We start from the raw sequence: 26,239 nt of genomic DNA, 5'->3' as shown, positions 1-26,239 counted from the left end.
AAGTCACGCAGAAGAGAAACAGACACTTTGGGGCAATGTTTTCACTACCTGGCTGATGTGCATGCTAGTGTCACAGGTTAAAGGTCTGGCTGAGGTCAGATCATTAGAGCCCAGGAGAGTTGATATGATTCCATTCTGATCAACTTTTCGGATCATTGTTCCATCAACAAAGTAGATTAATCCATTTTTATCAATTGCCATTCCTGTATCCAAGAGAGTCCCTGTTAGTAATCTTTCAAAAATGATTTAATTAAATGCTCACAGCCATCGTTAAACTCAACATTTAACATCAATAACATGGGCAGTAGACAGAAGGTAAGATTGCAGTTACAAATCAATGTAAAATGTAATAAAGAACCCAAATTTGTAAGAATCTGTACTTAGCATGTGGATCATATGGGTAGTACGTGTATTTAAAATATAAACACCGCACAGTGTTGCTGTCTATAAATTATAGAAACAGGTCAAATTCTGTTATGCTGAACTTAGAGTAACTCTATTCTAACAAAAATAGATCTAAGCCAAGGTTAGTGTTTTGTTGACCTTGTTACAATGAAATCTGCTAGGATGAATAATTCAGCACAACAAATACTTTTTTCCAGTCCGTGTTCACATAACAGTCTCTTGCTATAATGAAAAAAAAAAAAGGCTCAAATCGAAAAACACTGTAATGAACGGCATAATACATGAAGAAGGAGTCAGTTCCGACTGGTTTAAAAGCTAGAGGCCTCCGTCACATAGAATTTTTAGCCCCTGTTACCTCCAGAAATTCATTACAGCAAGCATTTTTTTCCCATGGCATAGAAACAAAAGTTTAGTAGCTCCAAACTGGGTGAGGGCTAATAGGGTCACTTAGTGATGGTTCTTAGGGAGGCCTGGGACTCACTCACGACAAAGAAATTCCAGGACAATGAAAGAATGCGGACACTTCCCTGAAGCTGAAAAGGATGTGACCTGAATGATACTGAGGATTTGCTTGATTCCTTGAAAAGTTGAAAAAAAAAAGGTATGATAATAAAAAATGCCAAGCACGTAAAATCAACCTATAGTTGATTTTACTGTAAAATCAACGTTAGGATTTTAGCCATTTCACACTAAATGGCTTTTCAAAACGCTAGATGTGAAACGGCTTTCCAGAACACAGTTGAGAGGAAAATGTTAACTCAGCATTAAACACAATCAGGCACTAACTGGATTTTCCACCTTTTAATTTTTTAATGAAAAGAAATCCTCCAATTGGTAAATGCCGGTTGGTACCTTTGGGACTCATGAGTGTTGCTTCCACAGCCTTTCCGCCATCCCCACATCTGGCTTCATCGAAAGGAAGGCACTGCTCCCCTGTTCCTGCCACTACTTCGGCATTCTTAGTCAAGTCTTTTGCACCCGTAAGTGACTTTGGGCGATAAATCCTGCGGGTGTTAGTGTCAGAAACATACAAATCTCCCGTGACTGGATCAGTTGCAAGGTAGTACCTGTGAGCTGGGTTGCTGCTGTAAGAAAAGATCATACAGAAATATCACAAAAAAAATTACTCCTAAAACACAGAAATTAAAAGCAAAATAAAACAGATGATGAGAAACTAATTACAAACTGCGACTCCTCATCAATGACTAGAAAATGAACAGCACTGTAAACAATGATTTAAAAGAACTGGTGCCAATGACTCTTTTCCTTATCTCTTGTTGAGGATGTAACAATTTATTAAACAGCCATCTTAAAAGTAATTACCTTTAGAAGGCGATATGCTTCCAACCTAAACGAAGAAGCAAGCTCTTGAAATATTTTTGGTTCAATGCAAAGCCATTAACACACAGCCCTTGAGTGACAGGCTTAAGGATTATTCCAGGGGAAGGGGGTTTCTAACAAACTCTCCAGTCAAGTGTAACATTCTAGTGATTCTACTTGCATCTCATTGTAGGGAAATCTCCGGTTTTCTCTTGCAATCAAACCAAAAACACCTGGCTTCAAAAACGGAAAAAAAAAAAAAAATTTTTTTTTTGCAGCATGTGGGATCCTAGTTCCTCAACCAGGGATTGAACCATTGCCCACTGCTTTGGGAGCTCAGAGTCTTAACCACCTCCAGAGAAGTCCTGATGCCTGAAATCTTAAATGCACTAAGACATACTGTGTTCCTTAATGTGGTAGTTTATTACTTTGTACTGAGGTGAAAAGTTACATATCATTATAATATTCAGAAAAATTTTGCAGAGGTTTTTTATTCCCTCCAATAGTCAGTCTGGTATTGGCAGAGTCGCTCTTCCAGATATATATATACAGCTGTGACACAGTCGTAACTCAGTCAAGCTGGGTCTATTTTGGAAGGCATGACATTGGAAAGATTCTCTAGTTTTTCCTATCTCCCTGATTATACACTAATTATGATACAGTTGGTTGTAAACATGTACACACACATTTTATCTTCCTGCCAGCTGTATATATATATGAACATAACCTCTGGACCACGTTGCCCGTGTTTGAACATCAGCTTCATCACTAAACTGTGTGACCTTGAGCAAGCCAGCTAACTTTGCCTCAGCTTCCTTATCTGTAAACATGAAAATAATGCAGATTTCATAGGCTGTTGAGAGGGTTACATGAACTAGTGCAAGTAAAATCCTGACAGCAGCGCTGGCCACACAATACATACTCATAAGCATTAGCTATTCTTAATACTGACTTGGGTCCTGTCTCCTCTTACACTGCACTGTCTTTGGCCTTGTGACTCAAGCCTGTGTAGAAGTGTAATAATTATTGTTAACTAAACTGTAACTTGCCTTCTGAAAATGTAAATCAGGAAAATAGAATTCTCTAAACTTGAATAGGTTCAATTTGTTTCTTTAGTCCTACTATTATTCTGTAATGTCAAAACTACCAAAACAATGCAGATCCTTCTTAAAATATCCAGTCTGAATGGTTTCTAGTTGAATGATGCTAAAGGTAAATGAAGAATGCATACTTTTTCATGGTGCCCCTCATTTTGAGAAGAAAACAACAGATTTCTGAGACGCCTGCTTGAATAGCGGCGGTATACTCTTTAGCTATAGGGCATGAGTTTTCTTGGTCCAAAAATAATAGATATTCAGGTCATAAGCTTTGCATCTACTGGCATCACTTCTATTCCAGTGGAATGGTAAAAAGACAAGGTCCAAAGTGATGCTTTATATTTTCTGTCCTGAAGCATCTCCTTCCTTGAAGACACAGAGATTTCTAAATCAAGCACTATCTGCCAATGGCTTTAAAAATGTCCATCAAGTGAAGGCTCTAATTTTGCACGGAAGTCTATTGTCCAGAAGAACAAATGTGGAGGCGTATGCAGCCCTGGAGAGGAGCATTCGCCTCTGGAAATATTCCCCGCAGAACAGCAGGAAATGAGAGCGAGCTCCTTTCCCTACAGTGCAGCCTGCCATGGCAAATTAGAGCTGCTTCTTGGGACCCAGTTTCCCTTAAATGGAAAAAAAAAAAGGGGGGGATCTGTATTGAAACGCTCAAAGAACAAAAAAGTGAGTGTGGAAATTTTCAGTTGATAGACTTGTGGCAAGAAGCTCTGAGTAGCCTGTGTGATGTATTTCGGATTCAAGGACACCTGATTTAAGCAAAGAGTTTTCTGAAGGGGGTGTTGGTTCTTGCCCTTCCAACTTCCTGCAAAGCCAAAGCATTGGAGAGGCTGGGGTGGTGGTACAAATGGGTGATGAGCTTTTATATCAGTGATGTATCTCCTGTGAAAATGTGAGGCTATGATGACTGACAACTGTCAGATGCTGGTAATGAGGGTGCAGGATATTTACCAAGTGCACAGTTTGGGGGAATCTCTGTTCAGCAGAATTATATACAATAGCCTTCTTAGGTGACCAACTGATTTTTATTTCAGAAAGGTTTATGATAACATTGAGACTTCAACTAATAGCATCAAAACCAAAGAAGCTGAGATCAAGTTAAGAACCTATGCTATACTATACTGTGCCTGAACTCTTAACTCACCCTGAATTGTCTAGATCCAAGCTGTCTTCTCTAAGTCTTACTCAATTAGACTATAGATTTAGACAGATCCAGTGGTAAATGCAGACTAGGTTTCCTCATTTATTTTATCATCATTCAGCCTTCTTAGACTAGAGAAATATTTGCAAAGGACAAGCTGCGTGTAGAATGTTAGTCTCTCAGTCGTGTCCAACTCTTTTGCAACCTCCATGGGCCTGCCAGGTTCCTCTGTCCATGGGATTCTCCAGCCAACAATACTAGTGTGGATAGCCATTCCCTTCTCCAGGAGATCTTCCCGACCCAAGGATCGAACCTGGGTCTCCTGCATTGCAGGCAGATTCTTTACCATTTGAGCCACCAGGGAAGCCCAAGCTATAGAATAGATATTATTAACACTTATAAAACTTTTCAGTTGGAAACTGTACCACAGCCCTTGGAATACAGAGTTTTTCTGAAGGTGTATAAATTATACTAATGCATAAAACTATGATTTTCTGGCAAACAAAAGATTGTTTATATTATTGCAAGCAAGGTTTTGGGTTTGGGATGTGATATTTTTGTGCTTGCTTAATTTTTAACTATGAAGTCAATGACAAGCGCTGAATCAAATTTTTAGAGTCTTCTATCTAAACTTTAATCTGTTCAATTTCACAGACCTGTGATTGACATTTCTTTGATCTTTTAATTGGTAATATAAAATTCACAAAGTTGATTTTTAGAATTACATGCTGAAATGCCCCTTGGCTGGTATTAGTTAATGAATTTAGTTTACTTTGTTTTGGAATTTTAAAGAATTGGATCAGGAATGAGCTAACATTTACTACCTACAAAAGGGGTTTGTTAGCAAACATACTAGGAACATCATAGGGGGAAATGTTGAACATATATAAAAAAAACTTACTTTCTAAGCATTTTGGAAGCTCTCATTTATGTAAAAATTTAATATGTTGGGTAGTATTTATATCAATTAATTAAAGTATAGCTAGACGATTTGATACAATATCCTGACAAATACTTAAAACATTTGGTATGACAGAATACTCTGAATGTTAAAACATTAGGAATGCTTTTATATTTATTTTATTATTCAATATATTTATTATTTCCCCCATCAGTCCAATTAATGAGACTGTTGATATGCTATGAAGCATAGGAAGAGGAGAAGAAACATTCATTTTTCTTCTTTACTTCATCATTAACAACTGACTTCCCTGTTCATTTTTATATATTTAGACATATTTTTCTTTTTCTTTCTACCACCTTTCCTAAGTCTTTCATGACTTGTGTGCTAGCCAGGAAAGTGGGAGAAAGGAGAAAGCCAGGTAGGATCCTTTTGTTGTTGTTGTTCAGTCGCTCAGTCATGTCTGACTCTCTGTGACTCCAGGGACTGCAGCCCGCCAGGATCCTCTGTCTGTGGGATTCTCCAGGCAAGAATACCGGAGTGGGTTGCCATTTCCTTCTCTAGGGGGTCTTCCTGACCCAGGGATTGAACCCGTGTCTCCTGCATGGACAGGTGGATTCTTTACTGCTGGGTCACCAGGGAAGCCCAGGTAGGATTCTATCATCTGATACAAGGAACATGATATTGGAGGGTAAATAGGAAGAAGCATCTGTAAAGAATTTTCATTTTTTAAGCTAAATGAAGAAGCTCTGATGAGCTGAAATACCTTGGTTTTGTTAAATCAATTTTGATAAATTAGTTACTAAGCAAATGAATCCCTAATTTTTGTCAATGATTATTATCATCTGTTTGATGATGTGGACTTAAAAGCCTTATTTTTTTTTTTTTCTTATATCTTTCTCTTTCTCATCACTCACACACTGTGTCCATTCTCTGCCTTCCTTTATCTCATCAGCTGATTCGTTCATGACTCCTCAGACTATTTCAGGTACCTAGCATCTCATGGTTTCACATAACAGCTTCCTAACTGATCTTCATGTCATTGTGGACATTGACACCAGATTCATCTTCCTAAAAGGCCACTCTGAGATGCTGCTATCTTATTCAACATCAGACCACGGTTCCCCACTGTCTGCTACTCTGCAGGACTGGAGAGTAACTCCTTAGAGCCATCAAGGCCCTGAGCTCTCTGACCTTAACCTGCCTTCCTACCGATCTCTCGTTACTACCAACACGGTCATTTTGATGTTATCATAATTTTGAACTGGATTGAGTTTCTCTTAGAACATGTCCCACTCATCTCTTGTGAGCAAGTAACTTGACTTGTTCTATATTCTTTCTTCATGACTGCTCTCCTTTCTCCTGGTTGTTCTGTGTCAGCAGATTTCATTTTAGACCTGCGTCAAATCAACCTTCCAGGAAACTTTCCTTAAACACACCCCCATTTCCCCGTAATCTCTCCCTTCACAGACAGTGAAAAAGTGTTAGTCGCTCAGTTGTATCTGACTCATTGCAACACTATGGACTGCCAGGCTCCTCTGTCCATGGAATTCTCTAGGCCAGAACACTGGAATGGTTTGCCATTCCCTTCTCCAGGGGATCTTCCTGACCCAGGGATCAAACCTGGATCTCCCACATTGCAGGCAGATTCTTTACCATGTGAGCCACCAGAGAAGCCTCCACACATTTACTCTCGAAATACAAGCCATGTGATTAGGTGTTAAAGAGTGATATTGATGATGTCATTTAGTCTGTTACATGTACATCTTGTTCTCCCTACCGGATTGTGAGTTCTGAGAGCATGGACTTTGTCTCAATACTACAATCTGTCCAAGAACCCAGCACATGGTAAGTGATCAGTCAACACAGATTTAATAAAGACGGATATCAATTTAAAACCTAAACCATTGTGTTTTACATGGATGGCACATAAAGCAAATGCAAGAGTCCATGTTTAGCAGGGATAATGTACAGAGAAGGATCATGAGACGGATTACAATGAGCACCACTGCCAAACATCATGTGCTAATACAGAATGAGTTCATTGTACAAAGTATTGTTAATAATGTAGCTCTAATCTCACAGACTTTTTTCTAGAGAGATGACAGTTCTACATAATTTATCAAATGATTGTGAAATAAATATAGCTTTTTATAAATCCAGGGAATTAGCCTATAGAAACCTGGCCGCTTGGACAGATGAAAACTGACTATGTGGTATAGTATAAATAAATTAAAAGACGCTTACTCCTTGGAAGGAAAGTTATGACCAACCTAGACAGCATATTAAAAAGCAGAGACATTACTTTTGCCAACAAAGGTCCGTATAGTCAAGGCTATGGTTTTTCCAGTAGTCATATATGGATGTGAGAGTTGGATTCTCAAGAAAGCTGAGCGCCGAAGAATTGATGCTTTTGAACTGTGGTACTGGAGAAGACTCTTCAGAGTCTCTTGGACTGCAAGGAGATCCAACCAGTCTATCCTAAAGGAGATCAGTCCTGGGTGTTCATTGGAAGGACTGATGTTGAAGCTGACACTCCAATACTTTGGCCACCTGATGTGTTGAACTGACTCATTGGAAAAGACCCTGTTGCTGGGAAAGATTGAAGGTGGGAGGAGAAGGGGACGACAGAGGATGAGATGGTTGGATGGCATCACTGGTTCAATGGACATGAGTTTGAGCAAACTCCTGGAGTTGGTGATGGACAGGGAGGCCTGGCGTGCTGCAGTCCATGGGGTTGCAAAGAGTACGACGTGACTGAGCAACTGAACTGAACTGAACTGATGTGGTATAGTGTAAAGAACACGCTTTTCAGACTGGTTCAAATCTCTGTTCCCCATTTCTTAGTTACGTATCTTGGGGGAAGAGGCATAACCTCCTTGAGCCTCTCTTAGTTCCTGTGTAACCTTGAAGGGCTGCTGTGTGGGTGTGCAACACTGTGTATCTGGCACTGTGCCTGGCCTGGAACAGCCCAGCCTGTTAAAAAGGTGGCTGTTTTGATCATTTTTTCTGTATTGCCTCCAGCGTTTCTGCATTTAGTTGGTGTACACACCAGCTTGTCTTCTCTTCTCCACAGTTACTAAAAAGACCAGGCCAGAACAATTTTGATATTCAGCTGTGGTTTCTAACAGCAGAGCTTTTCATGCTTAGAAGTCTGGAGAAATTCTGTGCTAGTTTCTGCATGTGGCTGGGCTATTAGTTGCTAGCGTAAGATCAACAGGGGAGCTTAGGTGAAGGTCTTGGGACTGTGGATATGGGTCGTATGGGTATGTGACAGCTATACATCTTTTAGCTGACCTTTGCTTTTTATTTCCTAGTTGTCAATCTCTGCACAAAGGTTTAATTGAGTCACATGGATTTATTCATCTCAAGGACTTCACGTTAACTATCACTAACTTTTCTATCCAATATCATTGTATTACTTATTTTAATGGCCAAACTAGATTGAGCATGTCCAATATACCTTGCCTTTTTTTCTTTTTGCTAGCTTTACTTTCAAACATATTCCGCCCCCCCATCCTTTTTTTTTTTTTTTTTTTTGCTGTCCTGAGGAAACCTTCTCAGTTAAAAGTGCCCATACATTATACAAGCTTGTCCTGTACCTTCTCAGCTAAGTATACAGAGCAAATAGAATCTGGAAAACTTTGGAGCCTATATATTTGCTTCAACGACATTCATTCTGAGCCCTGAAGAAAGTCTTTTCCTCCATAATAATGTCAGTGGAAACACTTCTTCTTAAAACTGAAATCTATTAATTCTCTCAACTTAGGAAAATATACAGTTTAAATGGGGTTTAAAGCCAGCAAATTTGGAAAACTCAGCAATGGCCACAGGACTTGAAAAGGTCAGTTTTCATTCTAATCCCAAAGAAAGGCAATGCCAAAGAATGCTCAAACTACCGCACAATTGCACTCATCTCACATGCTAGTAAAGTAATGTTCAAAATTCTGCAAGCCAGGCTTCAGCAATATGTGAACCGTGAACTTCCTGATGTTCAAGCTGGTTTTAGAAAAGGCAGAGGAACCAGAGATCAAATTACCAACATCCACTGGATCATCAAAAAAGCAAGAGAGTTTCAGGAAAACATCTATTTCTACTTTATTGACTATGCCAAAGCCTTTGACTGTGTGATTCACAATAAACTGTGGGAAATTCTGATACCAGACCACCTGACCTGCCTCTTGAGAAACCTATATGCAGGTCAGGAAGCAACAGTTAGAACTGGACATGGACAACAGACTGGTTCCAAATAGGAAAAGGAGTACGTCAAGGCTGTATATTGTCACTCCGCTTATTATACTTATATGCAGAGTACATCATGAGAAACACTGGGCTGGAAGAAACACAAGCTGGAATCAAGACTGCCGGGAGAAATATCAATAACCTCAGGAATGCAGTTGACACCACCCTTATGGCAGAAAGTGAAGAGGAACTAAAAAGCCTCTTGATGAAAGTGAAAGTGGAGAGTGAAAAAGTTAGCTTAAAGCTCAACATTTAGAAAACGAAGATCATGGCATCTGGTCCCATCACTTCATGGGAAATAGATGGGGAAACAGTGGAAACAGTGTCAGACTTTAGTTTTGGGGGCTCCAAAATCACTGCAGATGGTGACTGCAGCCATGAAATTAAAAGACACTTACTCCTTGGAAGGAAAGTTATGACCAACCTAGATAGCATATTCAAAAGCAGAGATATTACTTTGCCAACAAAGGTCAGTCTAGTCAAGGCTATGGCTTTTCCTGTGGTCATGTATGGATGTGAGAGTTGGACTGTGAAGAAAGCTGAGTACCGAAGAATTGATGCTTTTGAACTGTGGTGTTGGAGAAGACTCTTGAGAGTCTCTTGGACTGCAAGGAGATCCAACCCGTCCATCCTAAAGGAGATTAGTCCTGGGTGTTCATTGGAAGGACTGATGCTGAAGCTGAAACTCCAATACTTTGGCCACCTCATGTGAAGAGTTAACTCACTGGAAAAGACCGTGATGCTGGGAGGGATTGGGGGCAGGAGGAGAAGGGGACGACAGAGGATGAGATGGCTGGATGGCATCACTGACTCGATGGACGTGAGTCTGAGTGAACTCCGGGAGTTGGTGATGGACAGGGAGGCCTGGCATGCTGTGATTCATGGGGTTGCAAAGAGTCAGACACGACTGAGTGACTGAACTGAACTGAAATACACAGTTTAAACTATAGCAGCAATGAATTTACCAGGAAGTCAGTAAAGCTTAACCTTTAGGGCTCCTCCACTTGTATGAGTTCCTTCCAAGTCCAAGGGCCCCTGGCAGCATGTTCACGGGACCTTATGTTTTAAAAAATTCACCAAAGTAAACTATCTTTAGGTTCTTCTTCTTTAACCTAGGCCCCCTAATTGAATAAGCTTTGGGCCCCATAGAGCAGATCTGCCCTGGTATTGGTCAAACTGAATGCTCCTCAAACTCTTCCAAGTGTGCTTCAAATGTTGTTCTGTTCAATACGGCTTACAGTCAGTACCTGAAATTTACAGGTTTCTTTTTTGTTACCCAGAGATGCTCATTATTATGGTTTTCTGTGACAAAATTTAATCTGTTAGCCAACTCAAAAATATTTTTCAAATTATATTGCACAATATAGGCTTTGCAATATGCTGTATCATAATAGTTCATTTATGCGGTTTTCATTCCTTAGATGTTCTCTGCTGCTGAATTTCCTCTCATGATAAAATGTTCTTAGAAAACAATGTCAGAGAGACAAGTTGACACATACGAAGGACATTCAAAAATACACAATAACCTTTAAGCAAGATGCTTACCTATGTCTAAAATCTTTATTTCTTGGTGGAAGCAGATAAAAAAGGTGGAGAAAAAAAGCATAGTTAGAAAAGGTTTCTATATAATGAACTGAATACTGAGATTTTAATTATTTTATGGAAAATTGCTAACTTAAGCAGAACTAACACTGGAATGAATTTTGTAGGTCAAGGCTTATCAAACAATTTATAGAACAGAATGATTTTGATAAACATGCCTAATGAACAAAGCAAAAACAGCAATTTGTTACTTTAACTACTGGCATTATGGTTAATGAGTTAACCCAACTTGAAGATTTGATATTCCAGTTGAAAGTTATAGGCTTAGTTTGTTTACTGTTATGTCCTAATATTGTAGGAAAATATTTTATGCTTTAATTTCAACCAATGTGAAATAAAGGTGTAACAACTTATAACACAAGGTTTTTCTAAAGATAACTATAGAAATTTAAAACCCATAGTTCTAGCTTATTGGAGTATAGAAAATTCACTGGAACCGGTGAGATTTTTATATCCTAAGTTATTTTATACTCTTTCATACATTTATGGCACAATATACACGTGTTGGGCTTTTCCAAATTTGAACCAAGAATTTCACTGCTTTCTAAGGAGAATTTTAAACACTAGAAAGGTATGTTTAAGTAAATAAATTAGTACACCATATGCAACATTATTTCAAAGTAAAAGCATGTTTCACTATGATCAAAACCCCCAAATAAGGAGAGACATACCTTAGTTCTAAAACGCTTGTTACGTTTCCAGAAGGGAATATGCGCCGAACATAGTTGAAATCCCCCACGTACAGACTGCCGTCGATCCCACATGCCAAAGCCACTGGGGCCAAGAGTTTATTACCATCGGCTTGACCGTTGCAGCTCGGGCACGAGATGCTGCGCCTTCTTCCATTGCCCATGATACTGCTCACCACGGGGGGCTGCTGGGAGATAAACTGATTCTCCCCGTTTCCCTTGTACAGGATACCTGGATGAGATAAAATGCATTTTTCTTACGATAAAAGGATTGGGGCTAGTGCACTGGGACGACCCAGAGGGATGGTATGGGGAGGGAGGAGGGAGGAGGGTTCAGGATGGGGAACACATGTATACCTGTGGCGGATTCATTTTGATATTTGGCAAAACTAATACAATTATGTAAAGTTTAAAAATAAAATAAAAGTAAAAAAAGAAAAGAAAAAAAAAAAGGAGTAAAGTTGAAAAGTTACCAGGTTCAGTACAGAAGCCACAGTTTGGTGCCTTTTCGATTTGGACTGGGAAAACTTTTATCTAAAGTTCTTTCAGAAAAAGCTCCATTCAATGACCCACTGTAAAATATTATATAATAAGATATATGCTGCTGCTGCTGCTGCTAAGTCGCTTCAGTCGTGTCCGACTCTGTGCAACCCCATAGACAGCAGCTCACTAGGCTCCCACGTCCCTGGGATTCTCCAGGCAAGAACACTGGAGTGGGTTGACATTTCCTTCTCCAACACATGAAAGTGAGAAATGAAAGTGAAGTCACTTAGCCGTGTCCAACTCTTAGCGACCCCATGGACTGCAGCCCACCAGACTTCTCCATCCATGGGATTTTCCAGGCAAGAGTACTGGGGTGCCATTGCCTTCTCCGAATAAGATATATAGGAGAGAGCAAAAAATGCTATCCGTTATTGGTTTAAAGAATGTCAGGTGAAAGAAACAAAGGCCTAACAAGAAAAATTAGAAACTGAGTTCTCGACACCAGTGATTCTCAAACTTGGCTACACGTTGGAACTGACAGGGAAGTTGTATAAACTACTCATGCTGGGATCTCATCCCGAGGGATTCTGATGTAATTGATCTGGGGTGCAGCCTTGGTATTGAGACTTTTAAAAGCTCTCCAGATGATCTTAATGTGCACGCAGCCAAATTTGACAACCATCTCTACACAATGTTCTTTGAAAGTGAGAGTTGCTCAGTCCTGTCTGACTCTTTGCGACCCCATGGACTATACAGTCCATGGAATTCTCCAGGCCAGAATACTGGAGTGGGTAGCCTTTCTCTTCTCCAGGGGATCTTCCCAACCCAGGGATCGAACCCAGGTCTCCCGCAATGTTCTTTAGGGTGCAGCAAGTTTGCCTAATTGTTAAATGATGTTGAAAACATTCCATATGAGCCCAACTAATAAAAATATGTACCAACAATATGACTTTCTTCTTTAGGAGTTTATCACTGAGTTGTAAAAAAATTAAATACACTTTACAGAAAACAAAGCTAGAAAATATATACCAAACCTTTAACATATTACTATACCATGAAAGAGTATTTTTCTTGCTTATACTTCAACTTGATATGAAAATGCATGCACATGTAATTATTCAAAATTTCAGACATTACAAAATTGGGAAGGGCAGTTTATCATTTAAAGTGAATTTTGCTTTTAGATGTGAAAATACCAATAATTTTAAGGCAAGATGCCAGTCTGCTCCATTTTGGTCTTTAACAAAAAGCTGAGAAAAAAAAATCCTAAATAAATATTTTCAAAGTGAGAAACTAGATGTGAGTGGAGATTCTGATTTTACTCATTTACCATTATTAAACATTGTTCACCGGTTGCATTTTGCTATGATGTAACTGGATGGTCAGCTGTTATTGTTACACACGTTCAAGACACTTCTCAATATGTTATTATCTGTAAACCACCTGCTGTTTATACATTTTTTTTTTAAACAGATATACTGTTAAAAGAATCAATCCCAAGAAAGTACCAACAGGAAGCTTGAGAAAGTGTTTTTTCTTCCCACTTGGGGATAATTTTAAAGTGAAGAAGAAAGCAGAATAATGGTGTTCCTCTTAGAGCTCAGCATTTTTTAGGTGAATTCTGCCGTTACTTTTCTAATGCTCTGCCACATGGGTGATGTAATAATCATGGCGAATTTACATAAAGAAATCAGGACTTAAAAAACAAGTTTATTCAAATTTAGGGAAAATCATCTAAATAAGGCTTGATCATAAAAACAGACAAACGGCATTTTGCCTTGAATATTCAAAGAATACATTAATGATCCCTAAGATCTTTCTGTGATTGCGTTATTCGACAGTGATGGAACTATAATTTCCTAGAACAGCCAGTTCTGTAATTTTCATCAGAAAATCCTACAAGTCAGCCTATGGCTCGCCTGCATCTGATTCAGTCAGTCATTACTTAGAACGATCGGTCTTTCATGATTCTCCTCTGTTATGACAGGATAGAAAGATGAACATTAGAATATTTATTTCCATGTTCCAGGGTGCCTGCGCAAACACCTGTCACTGTCTATATTTCTGCCTTCTCGTCTTCCTTACTGTATTTCCATTGCTCGTCCACCTTGTCACGATTACAAATCACTTTGTTTATTCGATTAGACACACGTCACTTTGAAAAGCCACTACTTGTCAAACTGCTCTGGGATAACATTTGAAATCACATTCAGTTCACTCTGTGAAGTAGGTTACCTCGCATTTTAAAATAATATATATTTTATCATTTATAACTTTTTGGGGAGGATGGAATTTGGGGTCAATTTTTACATCTGATCTGTTATTTTAATAAAATTTAACCATCTATTATTCTCTGGAAGAATGTGTGTGTGTATTTTTATTAAATGTATCCACATACAGAACATTTATGAGTTTCTTATTCTTCCTGAATATTACACTGAGTGCTGAATATCATACATATGGCTTTTCCTGAAGTTTTTGGCTTGTAGTCTTTTTACTGGTTCATAATTTCTTGGGTGAAATCTTGTGGCTAACTGGTTATGAACTTTACCCTAAAATCTCATAATAATGAAAACACGTGGAGGTTTTTCTCTGGGTTTGTTTATAAAGAACTTCTGGAACCTTCCCTGGTGGCTCAGGTGGTGAAGAATCTGTCCTGCAATGCAGGAGACTTGGGTTCGATCCCTGGGTTGGGAAGGTCCCCTGGAGAAGGGAATGGGTACCCACTCCAGCAGTCTTGCCTAGAGAATCCCATCGACAGGAGCCTGGTGGGCTACAGTCCATGGAGTTGCAAAGAATCAGACACGACTGAGCGACTTTCACAGCAACAGGAGGAATACAGCAATATGTCAAACCATGTGAAATATAACTGGAGAGACTATCAAAATGTATCCTTTATTTATTTCAATTTTTTGGCCATGCCATGTGGCATGTGGGATCTTAGTTCCCCAACAGGGACTGAACCCACATTCTCTGCATTGGCAGCACAGTCTTAACTGCTGGATCACCAGGGAAGTCACAACTGTAGAGAATTTAATCAAGAGCGGCCACTGGCATGGCTGGCACAAGGCTTTGCATTTTAAAAGACTGAGGCTAAGCCTCGTGTGGCTAACATCAGAGGCGGAAACCACCACTGCTTTAGACACTGCTAATGATCAGACAGGACATGTGGGACAATCTTTTTCTTACTATTGATTAACTCATTCAATTCTTTTCTGAAGAAGAGAATGTTCAAGTCCTGGATTTAGAAGTTTAAAATGTATCCTCTTCAACTCCAATGAACATTTTTTTTTTCAAAACAAAAAGAACCAGTATCAAAGCAACATTAATTAGAAAAAGTACCCATCAATCATAGTTAAATATTTATTTAGTTGTACTGGATACTTGATTCAACATTCTGTACCTCTGAAAACTTCTGCTAAGACAAAAGCTAATTTTAACAAGACCATGAAATCTCCTTCTTTGGCTGTTTGTAAGAGAAGAGCAGAGAGTTACTAGCATGGTAAGACTTAATTTCAGTTCAGTTCAGTTGCTCAGTTGTGTCTTACTCTTTGAGACCTCATGGACTGCAGCATATGCCAGACTTCCCTGTCCATCACCAACTCTGGGAGCTTGTTCAAACTCATGTCTATGAAGTCCATAATGCCATCCAGCCATCTCATCCTTTGTCATCCCCTTCTCCTCTTGCCTTCAATCTTTCCCAGCATCGGGGTCTTTTGCAATGAGTCAGTTCTTAATATCAGATGGCCAAAGTATTGGAGCTTCAGCTTCAGCATCAGTCTTCCAATGAATATTCAGGATTGATTTCCTTTAGGATTAACTGGTTGGATCTCCTTGCAGTCCAAGGGACTCTCAAGAGTCTTCTCCAACACCACAGTTCAAAAGCATCAGTTTTTCAATGCTTAGCTTTCTTTATGGTCCAACTCTCACATCCATACATGACTATTGGAAAAACCATAGCTTTGACTATACGGACCTTTGTTGGCAAAGTGCTGTCTCTGCTTTTTAATATGCTGACTAGGTTGGTCTTAGCTTTTCTTCCAAGAAGCAAGTGTCTTTTAATTACATGGCTGCAGTCACCATCTGCAGTGATTTTGGAACCCAAGAAAATAAAGTCTGTCCCTGTTTCCATTGTTTCCCCATCTATTTGCCATCAAGATGGGACCAGATGCCATGATCTTTGGTTTTTGAATGTTGAATTTTAATCCAGCTTTTTCACTCTCCTCTTTCACTTTCATCAAGAGGCTCTTTAGTTCTTCTTCGCTTTCTGCCATAAGAGTGGTGTCATCTGCATGTCTGAAGTGACTGGTATTTCTCCTGGCAATCTTGATTCCAGCTTGTGCTTCACTCAGCCCAGCATTTCTCATGATGTACTGTGCATACATCTGACTCAATGGATATGAGTTTGAGTAAACTCCAGGAGTTGGTGATGGACAGGGAAGCCTGGTGTGCTGCTGTCCATGGGGTCGCAAAGAGTCATACATGACTGAGTGACTGAACTGAACTGAACTGAGCATTTAAGTTAAATAAGCAGGGTTACAATAGACAGCCTTGACTTACTCCTTTTCTAATTTGGAACCAGTCCACTGTTCCATGTCTGGATCTAACTGTTACTTTTTGACCTGCATACAGATTTCTCAGGAGGCAGGTCAGGTGGTCTGATATTCCCATCTCTAAGCATTTTCCACAGTTTGTTGTGATCTACACAGTCAAAGGTTTTGGCATAGTAGATGAAGCAGATGTTTTTCTGGAACTCTCTTGCTTTTTCTATGATCCAGTGGATGTTGGCAACTTGATATCTGGTTCCTCTGTCTTTTCTAAATCCAGCTTGGACATCTGGAAGTTCTTGGTTCACATTCTGTTGAAGCCTGGCTTGGAGAATTTTGAGCACAACTTTGCTTGGATGAGATGAGTGCAATTGTGCAGTAGTTTGAATATTCTTCGGCATTGCCTTTCTTTGGGATTGGAATGAAAACTGACCTTTTCCACGTCCCATGGCCACTGCTGAATTTTCCAAATTCGCTGGCATATTGAGTGCAGCACTTTCACAGCATCATCTTTTAGGATTTGAAATAGCTCAACTGGAATTCCATCACCTCCACTAGCATTGTTCGTAGTGATGCTTCCTAAAGCCCACTTGACTTCGCATTCCAGGATGTATGGCTCTAGGTGAGTGATCACACCATCGTGGTTATCTGGGTCATTAAGATCTTTTTTGTATGGTCATTAAGTTCTTCTGTGTATTCATGCCATCTCTTCTTAATGTCTTCTGCTTCTGTTAGGTCCATACCATTTCTGTCCTTTACTGTGCCTATCTTTGCATGAAATGTTCCCTTGGTATCTCTTATTTTAGAGCAAGTTACCTTAAGGTTCTGCCTTTCTAGCAAAGTTGTTGAGTTGCTAAGTTGTGTCTGACTTTGCAACCCCATGGACTGTAGCCCACCAGGCTCCTCTCTCTATGGGAATGTACTTGTATATTATCTGAGATGTAGCCAAAGAAAGTAAAAGTGATAGTTGCTCAGTTGTGTCTGACTCTGCAACCCCATGGACTATGCTGTCTATGGAATTCTTCAGGTCAGAATACTAGAGTGGGTAGCCTTTCCCTTCTCCAGGGGATCTTCCCAACCCAGGGGTCAAACCCAGGTCTCCTGCACTGCAGGTGGATTCTTTACCAGCTGAGCTACCAGGGAAGCTAGCCAGGATGTGGGTAAATGTTGGTAATACAGCAAAGACAACATAATTTGTTTAACGTAATTAATGTTCTTTATGACATGAAGTTGGTCACATTTTGCAAGTAATTTATATCTCTTGGTTTATGAGATCTGACATGTGTTTCTCAGAGCATATTTATCTATCAGATCTACAACAAGTAATACTCTTTAATTCTTGCTTTCCTTTTTCCAGAGTATTTTTTCCTAATATTTGTAAAGTCAAAAAACAGTATACGTAACCCAGTTTGAGTGGGAAAAGTTTTTCTTTCCCTCAAATGCAATCTAAGAAGAACTGAAAAAATTCTAGATAGTGAGAACGGGCTACTTTTTTAAAGATTAAGATCTATTAGAGCAATGGCACCCCACTCCAGTACTCTTGCCTGGAAAATCCCATGGACAGAGGAGCCTGGTAGGCTGCAGCCCATGGGGTCACGAAGAGTCAGACATGACTGAGCGACTTCACTTTCACTTTTCACTTTCATGCATTGGCGAAGGAAATGGCAACCCACTCCAGTGTTCTTGCCTGGAGAATCCCAGGGACGGGGGAGCCTGGTGGGCTGCTGTCTCTGGGGTTGCACAGAGTCGGACATGACTGAAGTGACTTAGCGGCAGCAGCAGCAGAAATATTTTTGTAAAGCCACTTGGAATTTTAGTTTTTTCTTTACTTAAAAAATCCCCCTCCCTCCATTTTTCATAAACCTACCTAAAGCACTCTGGATCAACTCAAGTACTTTCTAGGAAAACTATGTTGGTGATGAGACCATGAACACTGTGAAGTTTATTACACAGTTTCCATTTTAAGCTTTTATAGTCTTTAATCTATTTATGATTTTGGTCATACAATGTGGCATGTGGGAACTTGGTTTCCCAACCGGGGATCAAACCCATGTCCCCTGCAGTGGAAGCATGGAGTCTAAACCTCTGGACCACCAGGGAATTCCTTGAAGTCTTTAAAAATATACTTTTTGTCCCCCTGCTAATTCTGATCCTATAGCATGCATGGGATAAAATGTTGCTCCAGTTTAACTGGTTTGAAAGTGAATGATATTAACTATCTGTGGACAAGCTCTTACCGTTCTGAACATCCAACACATGATGCTTATTTAATGTCCAGCCGCCCATATTGGAAGCATCCAGTTCGTAGCCTTGCAAAATGGCAGTCCTCTTCTCCCACAGAGTCAGGTCCAAACACGACTCATATTCGTATCCCACTGACACTGGAATCAGAACAAATCATGGTTCATCTTCCCAGCCGCAGGCAGAAATGCAATTTATTTTATTATCTTGATAAAACTGCTTTTTTCACAGATGTGCTCTGGAGATCATATTTCCACTTATTTGTGAACAGAGTTTATTTTTTATATGAGAAGATTTGATCATATAAAAGGTGGTTTTTGAAAAAAAAAATGATCTCCAAATATTATTTTTGTATTGACTTAATAGAAAACTAGTATTTTTCCCTACACCACTTTTTCACAAAGGGTCCATAGTACAAAATGAAGCTCAGGTTGAGCAACTGGGGAAGTCATTAGTTAGATTGATAAATCAGCCCCAAATGTGATCAGACAATAACAACAAAAAGCACTATTTACTATCTGAATAATCAGAGATGCTTAGTCTCCAGGAGTATTAAGCTATGGAAAATATTTATGCTAAGTAAGATTTAATAGAGCAAACAAAGATAGCCAGGTTACAACATTATATTCACATGCTCTTATCAGGAATAAACAATAAAATTAGCAGCAGATTAATAGGAACAAGTCTCAAAAGGAAAACTTCAGAGGTCACAATGAAGCATGGATTTTAAAATTTAGAACAAAGTGAAGGGAGAAGAGGCAATTATCTGATCTGAACAAATTCCAGTCTAAATTACATATTAATTTCAAGATAAAATGCCTACTGTATTTTCAGGTAACATGTTTTCCTTTCGTTTTTGGTATTCTGAGCCTGAGCCTGGAGCCACAGTATGCATATCTCAACAGATCAAACTCTGATTGCATTGTCCCCTCATGTGGCGAAACAACTGGTTTGATGGTTCATGAATATCATCCTGCTGAAGTGACTGGTCCTTCCAGTCAGAAGAGCTGAAATAATTTTTGGACATAAATGTTGTCTGATGTCATGTTAAAATATCATTATGACTTGAAACTACATGTTGTTAGATACTGAAAATGTAAAAAAGGTTAATGAAAATTGAGATAAAATTATAAAGGAAAGAAGAAAATGAAAAAAGGAAGGGACATGATGAGGAAGAAAAACATGAAAAAAAGGATATGAAAACCTGAAATTTCACATTCATCATATGGAATCACATTCCTTTTTCTTATGGTAGATCTAAACCAACCATTTACAACCTTTCTAGGCAACCTTACTGGCATCCTCTCTGCTTATCCACGGATTTTCTTGGATTGTAATGAATTTCATGTTAATTCTGAGTTCAAGACAGTGTTTTTGGTGCTGAATATAATACATTTACAAGGGACTTACCAACAGCTTCAGACAGACCATAGACCTTTTGATTATATGCATCTGTTTTATCCCATATAAACGTATAGGCCAAGTTTGGTGATGCAGGAAACCACTTTTGAAAGAGTCTTCCTACGACAGCCACCATCAGATGCACCTTCATTAAATTAAATGGGATAACAGACTGGGTCATGGTGATCTTAAGTACTGACTTATACCCGGCAGCCCTGGAACTCAGGTAGGAAAGTTTCAAGTCTGTTCCTGGAATTGTGGTTTCTTCGTGGAGGACCTAGGTTTCAAAAGAAAGCAGAAGTTGCAAACAGGGATCACGTATGACTATTAGGTAAAATACATTGAAAAGAATGCAGCAAAGCAATTAACAATAAGATAAGATCCTAAAGAGTCACTATCCACAAAGACGCATTTGAGATGTTATCTTATTCAATAATTAAAAATAACGCTGCTGCCAGCTCAATTTTTCTCCTCCTAAAAGCGTCCTGTCATTTATCTTGAATTAATCACAGTTCAGGTGTTACTTCTAATACAGGAAATTTTGTGACTGCTGCATCAGGCTGACATGCACTGCCTTGTTAGTTTATAGTCACCGTGGATTCTCACTAACCCATCTTTCACCCCCGTTGCCCTGGAGAATTAGAGCAGACGTTTGTAAGATGGTTCGCTCAGCACAGAAATATGGCCCAGGCCAAAGATCTGGCCCACGCCAGCTGGCTCATTTCGGGGTTAAACCTACATCTACAGCCTCATCAACTGACTGGTCACAGCCCAGAAAGACAGGAATGGTAACAAAACAGACCAATTCACTTGGGATAAACTGTAGCAAACTCCATATTTATGTTGGAAGGTAATATAACAACAGCACACTCCCATAATTAGTTAAACATTGAGCTTGGACTCATCGCTGATTTTTGATATGATGGTACATGAACTAATATTTTCAAGTTGCATAAATTTCCCCCCAGAGAACAATTAACGTATGTTGAATGTCTGCAAAAGACGCTCGATACACACTGCTTGAATTGAAATGAATGTAAAGAGTTAATATAATTACCTGCCTAAAAATTATCTGTTACAAATTTTAAAAATCATATTCCTAACCCCACAATGTACCCATCAGTGTGACTTGCTCAATGAATACCAATAAATTTATCCTGACATATGCAAAAATACATTATGCCGAAACAGGATTTCAGTATTTTGAAAAAAATCTATGCTATGTTGTATATAAAATAAATCCAAATAATTCAGATTCTACTTGCTAATAGTGCTCCTATTAGTTTGGTTAATAATAATAGCTCTTCTTAGGGTCAGGCTTCCCTGGTGGCTCAGATGGTAAAGAATCCACCTAAAATGCAGGAGACCTGGGTTTGATTCCTGGGTCAGGAAGATCCCCTGGAGAAGGGAATGGCTATCCACTCCAGCATTCTTGCCTAGAAAATCCCATGGACAGAGGAGCCTGGTGGGGTACAGTCCACAGGGTCGCAAAGAGTCAGACATGACTGAGAGACCAACGCTTTCACTTTCACTTGGACTTACTACCTCTTGTGTAATGCACAAGGCTATCTACGCTTAAGAATACACCCCAGGAGCTTATCACCTTCTCTACTAAGAATTAAATAGCATTCTCAAAGGTTTCCTCAGATTGCGCTAGGAATATTCATTGCTGCTGCTGCTGCTGCTAAGTCGCTTCAGTCGCGTCCGACTCTGTGCGACCCCATAGACAGCCCACCAGGCTCCCCCGTCCCTGGGATTCTCCAGGCAAGAACACTGGAGTGGGTTGCCATTTCCTTCTCCAAGGAATATTCATTACTCAGACTTAAAGGACTACCTTTTTGTGTTGGAAAAGTCTTAAAAAAGCGATTCAGGGTTCAGTAGTGTTTCTCTTCCTCCCAACTCCTCTCACATGAAACAGGAATGATGTATGTCTGTCATACAAATGTTAATAACTTAAGTAGGACCCTTTGGTTCAGGGTGAATCATCTTAACAGAACTCACTGTTCCGTATCATTGGGGGTGCAACACTGGTGCCTTAGTTTGAAAGACAGATTCTGTGACTTGGATGGCCCTGAAAATGTAAGTGATTATAACTTAAAGCGTATCATTTATTTCCTCTTAATTTATTTTCAAAATAATTTCACATAAATTTGATAGGTTTCCTATAGATACCTTCATGAATATATACTGTGATCTCCCAGGAGTTAATATCTCTATTTCAAAATATGTTATTCCTAATTTTAATAACTGATTTCTGTCTTTGTCATCATTAGCTTACTTCACTGGAACAAATAATCTGTAATTTAACTCATTAAAACGTGTTTGTCCAAGGTAATTTAATTTGACCAACTATTTTGCACTAGTGGAAAAGCGAATCAAGCCAGAGTGGAAAAACCAACCATTAAGCTGATTGTATGGTTCTTACCGCTTCTTACCCCCAATCACCTTTATCTAAGACACCATCATTTCTCCTACTACTGAGACTGCCTTCTGACTGGTCTCTTTGTTTCAACCCTTGCCCTAAATAGAATATTCTCAGCACAGCAACTGCAACGATCTTTTAAAGAAGCAAATAAGAAACTGTACTTGGTCTGCCTAAAATCCTCTCACAGCTTCCAATTACTCAGTGATCACAGGAAAAGTCCTCATCCTCGCCATGGTCTTCAGTGATCTGAGACATCATCTCCTTCATTTCAGCCACACCTGCCAGCTTCTCTGCCGTTCTGTGAACAGGCCCAGTTTTTGTTCTTCCCCTTCTGTTTGTTCAGTTGCTAAGCTGTATCTGACTCTTTCTGGACCCCATGGACTACAAAGCCTGCTAGGCTACTCTGTCCATGGGATTTCTCAGGCAAGAACACTGAAGTGGGTTGGCATTTCCTCGGATATTGGATCTTCCCAGCCCAGGGATCAAACCCATGTCTCCTGCACTGCAGGCAGATTATTTACACTGAGCCACCAGGGAAGCCTGTTCTTCCCTTGGAGCTTTTGAACTTGCTCTTTGCTCTGCTTGGAATGACCTTCTATTTTCCAGGTTTATTCTTTCTCTTCTCAAAGTTTCTGCTGAAGTGTAATCTCATCAAAGAGATCTTCTGGGACCATGCTATATAAAACTGCAATTCCATCCACTTTACCCTGCTTTATTATTTTAATTAAGTCTTATTCACAACTTGACATATATTTGTTTGTTTTCAGTCTCTCTGTGTAAATTGGCAAACTTCTTGGAAGCAGGTACTTCATCTGATTGGTATACTGCTTTGTTTCTTTATAAGAGCGCCTGGTGCAGAACAGGGATTTCAATAAATATTTGAAGAATAAACGCGGCCAAGCTGTTCAGTGCTGTTGTATTTTAAAGACCACATGTTTTTACTCAGCTGTTTACATATGAAGTCCATTATCGCTGTACTTAATGTCCTGCCTTTAAGATCTGAAAGTTATTTCTAATTGGAAACATACAGGAAGGAAAACAATCCCCTGATATTTCAGCAGACAAAAATGAATAGTGCAAACATGGTTTAAAACTTATATAATTTTTTCCCTGTGAAAAATATGGCTTTACGAACTACATCATTAACCCTATATTATTAGGGTTTAAGACATGATACCATGTTTTAAAAATATTGTGAGAAAATCAATGAACATTTTTTATGGAGATTCATCTGTTCTAACGTATCTTCTGCTTACAATAATAATTAAACAGTAAAACATTGAGAATAATGACCACGTACAGTAGCACTTGGTATAATGTCAGTTAGGAGGTCAGATACATGGCAGGCACTAAAAGCCTTTTCCAATGAATGAATCAATGAGCAAAGACATTACTAGCTGTTGCACTTAAAGCTGTTTTCCCATCTGGCTACAGCTAATAAATAGACACAGATGAATCTTGAAGAAGAAGTATTTTGAACAGATCTTTAAGAAATAGATATCCTAATATAATAACTCTTATTTACTACACACACACATACACACCCCACATTCTACATGTCATTCCAGAGGATTACTTAGGCTAGCACTGAAATTCTGTAATCCTTTAAAAAAAATTCTTTGGAAACCATGTGATCTGAAAATGGTTTACTGCAAAGCACTGCCGGCTACAATAGTCTACCTGTGTCTCGGGAATAATGGGACTGTCTTCAGGAGACGATCTAAAAAAGGTGGATAAAGGCGAGGACACGATGATAGGACTGGGCCTCACAAAGCCACTCAGATCACAGCTGGGAATGTCGTTTTCTTCTTTCTTCATGACAAGGGTATCCATCACATAAAAGACATTCCATGGAATCCACACAGTGTGATACTGGGTGAGGAACGGGGATCGTTCAAACACCAACGTCAGAGAAGCTCCGCCATTTGCCACCAAGTCAAACCTAGGAAAACACAAGACATATTTAGTGAACTATCTGGATCTTGTGTAACTGTCAACGCTCGCCTCCTTAAATCAATATGCTTTATAAGAAAGACCTTTTTCTCTCAACTTTTACATGAAATAGTTTAAAATCTATGAGAATATTAAAAGAATTATACAATGACCATCCATATATCCTTCAGTTCAGTTCAGTCGCTCAGTCGTGTCCAACTCTTTGTGACCCCATGGACTGCAGCATGCCAGGCTTCCCTGTCCATCACCAATTCTTGGAGTTTACTGCAACGCACGCATATATCCTTAACCTAGATTAACTAACTTACTAACATTTGTACAAGCTTGCTTTATCTATCCACTCCTTTTCTAGAACCATCTGAACTACAAAGTCTCACTCTCAAATATTTCAACATGGGGGCTTCCCTGGCGGTCCAGTGGTTAAGACTCTGCCTTCCAATGCAGGGGGGCACTTGTTCGATCTCTGGTCTGGGAACAAAGGTCCTGTGTGCTGTGGGGTGTGACCAAAAATTACAAAAATTTTTTTTCAAAATGAATCTTCTGAGACAAAGAAAGAACATTCTCCTATAAAACCACAATACTTTTATTATGCCTTAGAAAATGAGATCAACTTTTAAAACCTACATGAATATATAACTTTAAATTTTTGCCACCACGTACTGTCACAGATCTCTGATCTAAAGGTTGTTGCGTTTTCAGACTAAAAGGGACATTAAAGCATCATGCCTGGTAATTAAAAAAAAAAAGCCTAGTCTTTATACTCTTTATACTTAAAATACTTCAAAGAAATATAGGGTGCTGGAACTAACTTACATTCCGTCCTGGCGGGTAATAGTATATCCGTACTCTGGATAATGGAAAAATGAGACATTCACTCCAATAAGTGGAGTTCCATCAGCAGTCAGCACTTGGCCTCTGATGACGGACGCTAGGCTATGAGAAAAGTAGAAGAATTAGACTGAACATTTATCTCCTCAGACAAACATTATCATGATGTAGAGATAATTCAACCCAAGGATAAAATAACAGTATCATAAGGCACTTGTATTCACAAAAACCAGACTGGAAACACTCCCAAGACGGTGTTCCTTATAATTCACCGCAATCCACATTCTTGAAATACCTGGTGTTTACCCTGTGTTTTAATTCACTGCAATCTGGGTTTTGGAGAGTTATCAAGACCAATAATTTAGAGATGAATTTTTTAAATTATAAACTGTGCGTTTTTTCGTAAGTCATATATCTGGTGCTTGCATGAAGGAAAGTATACTTTCCAATTAATTCCAAGGCAATCCGGAAACCCGCAGGGACCGAGAAGTACAAGATTTAAGGGGGCAATGAGGAACATTTGTGCAACAACTTTTAATCAACTGCTGGGTCTAACTGCATTAATGCTGTTAAATTGCTGCAGACCCAGGAGTTCTGGTGTAAATCATCTTCTTTTGCTCAGTGAGACACAAGACACCTGCTTTCACTTACTGGTTTATTTTCAAGTCATTACTGCTCTGCAAAGCACCAGGCCAACAGCTCATGCAATCTTACTGCCATGCTGTTAGCAGTTCCATTACATTAATTCATAATTTATATTATTTAGTGAGCTCAGCTTAAAAAAAAGTGCACTCCTCTTTTGCCTTTTGGGGTCTTTTCATTGCTTCTTTTGAAACACTTCCAACTGTGCTAAGAAAATCAACCAGTTAAATGAGGATTTATTGACTCCTTAATGGGATGTCCTGTTATGCTTCCGGTACTGAAATTGACAAAGTATGTGAACTGTGTCAAA

The 26,239-nt window shown here is 39.2% G+C and overlaps 1 protein-coding gene across 1 annotated transcript in view; it reads right to left on the bottom strand.

The window, feature by feature from the left end:
- The window catches only part of TENM3 (teneurin transmembrane protein 3), a 997,728-nt gene that overhangs the window by 47,656 nt on the left and 923,833 nt on the right, over positions 1–26,239 (bottom strand). The window contains exons 18-25 of the mRNA XM_061404118.1: positions 25,273–25,392; positions 24,187–24,448; positions 20,091–20,358; positions 18,677–18,820; positions 11,392–11,641; positions 10,664–10,684; positions 1,258–1,490; positions 49–203 (exon numbers count right to left, since the gene is read on the bottom strand). Coding sequence (XP_061260102.1) covers positions 49–203; positions 1,258–1,490; positions 10,664–10,684; positions 11,392–11,641; positions 18,677–18,820; positions 20,091–20,358; positions 24,187–24,448; positions 25,273–25,392 — 1,453 coding nt within the window. The remainder of the gene's footprint in view (positions 1–48; positions 204–1,257; positions 1,491–10,663; positions 10,685–11,391; positions 11,642–18,676; positions 18,821–20,090; positions 20,359–24,186; positions 24,449–25,272; positions 25,393–26,239) is intronic.

This window comes from Bos javanicus, chromosome 27 (assembly GCF_032452875.1).
Source record: "Bos javanicus breed banteng chromosome 27, ARS-OSU_banteng_1.0, whole genome shotgun sequence".
Taxonomy (NCBI): domain Eukaryota; kingdom Metazoa; phylum Chordata; class Mammalia; order Artiodactyla; family Bovidae; genus Bos; species Bos javanicus.
The sequence above is the reverse complement of the archived record's forward strand: the minus strand, read 5'-3'. Positions and strand labels throughout refer to the sequence as shown.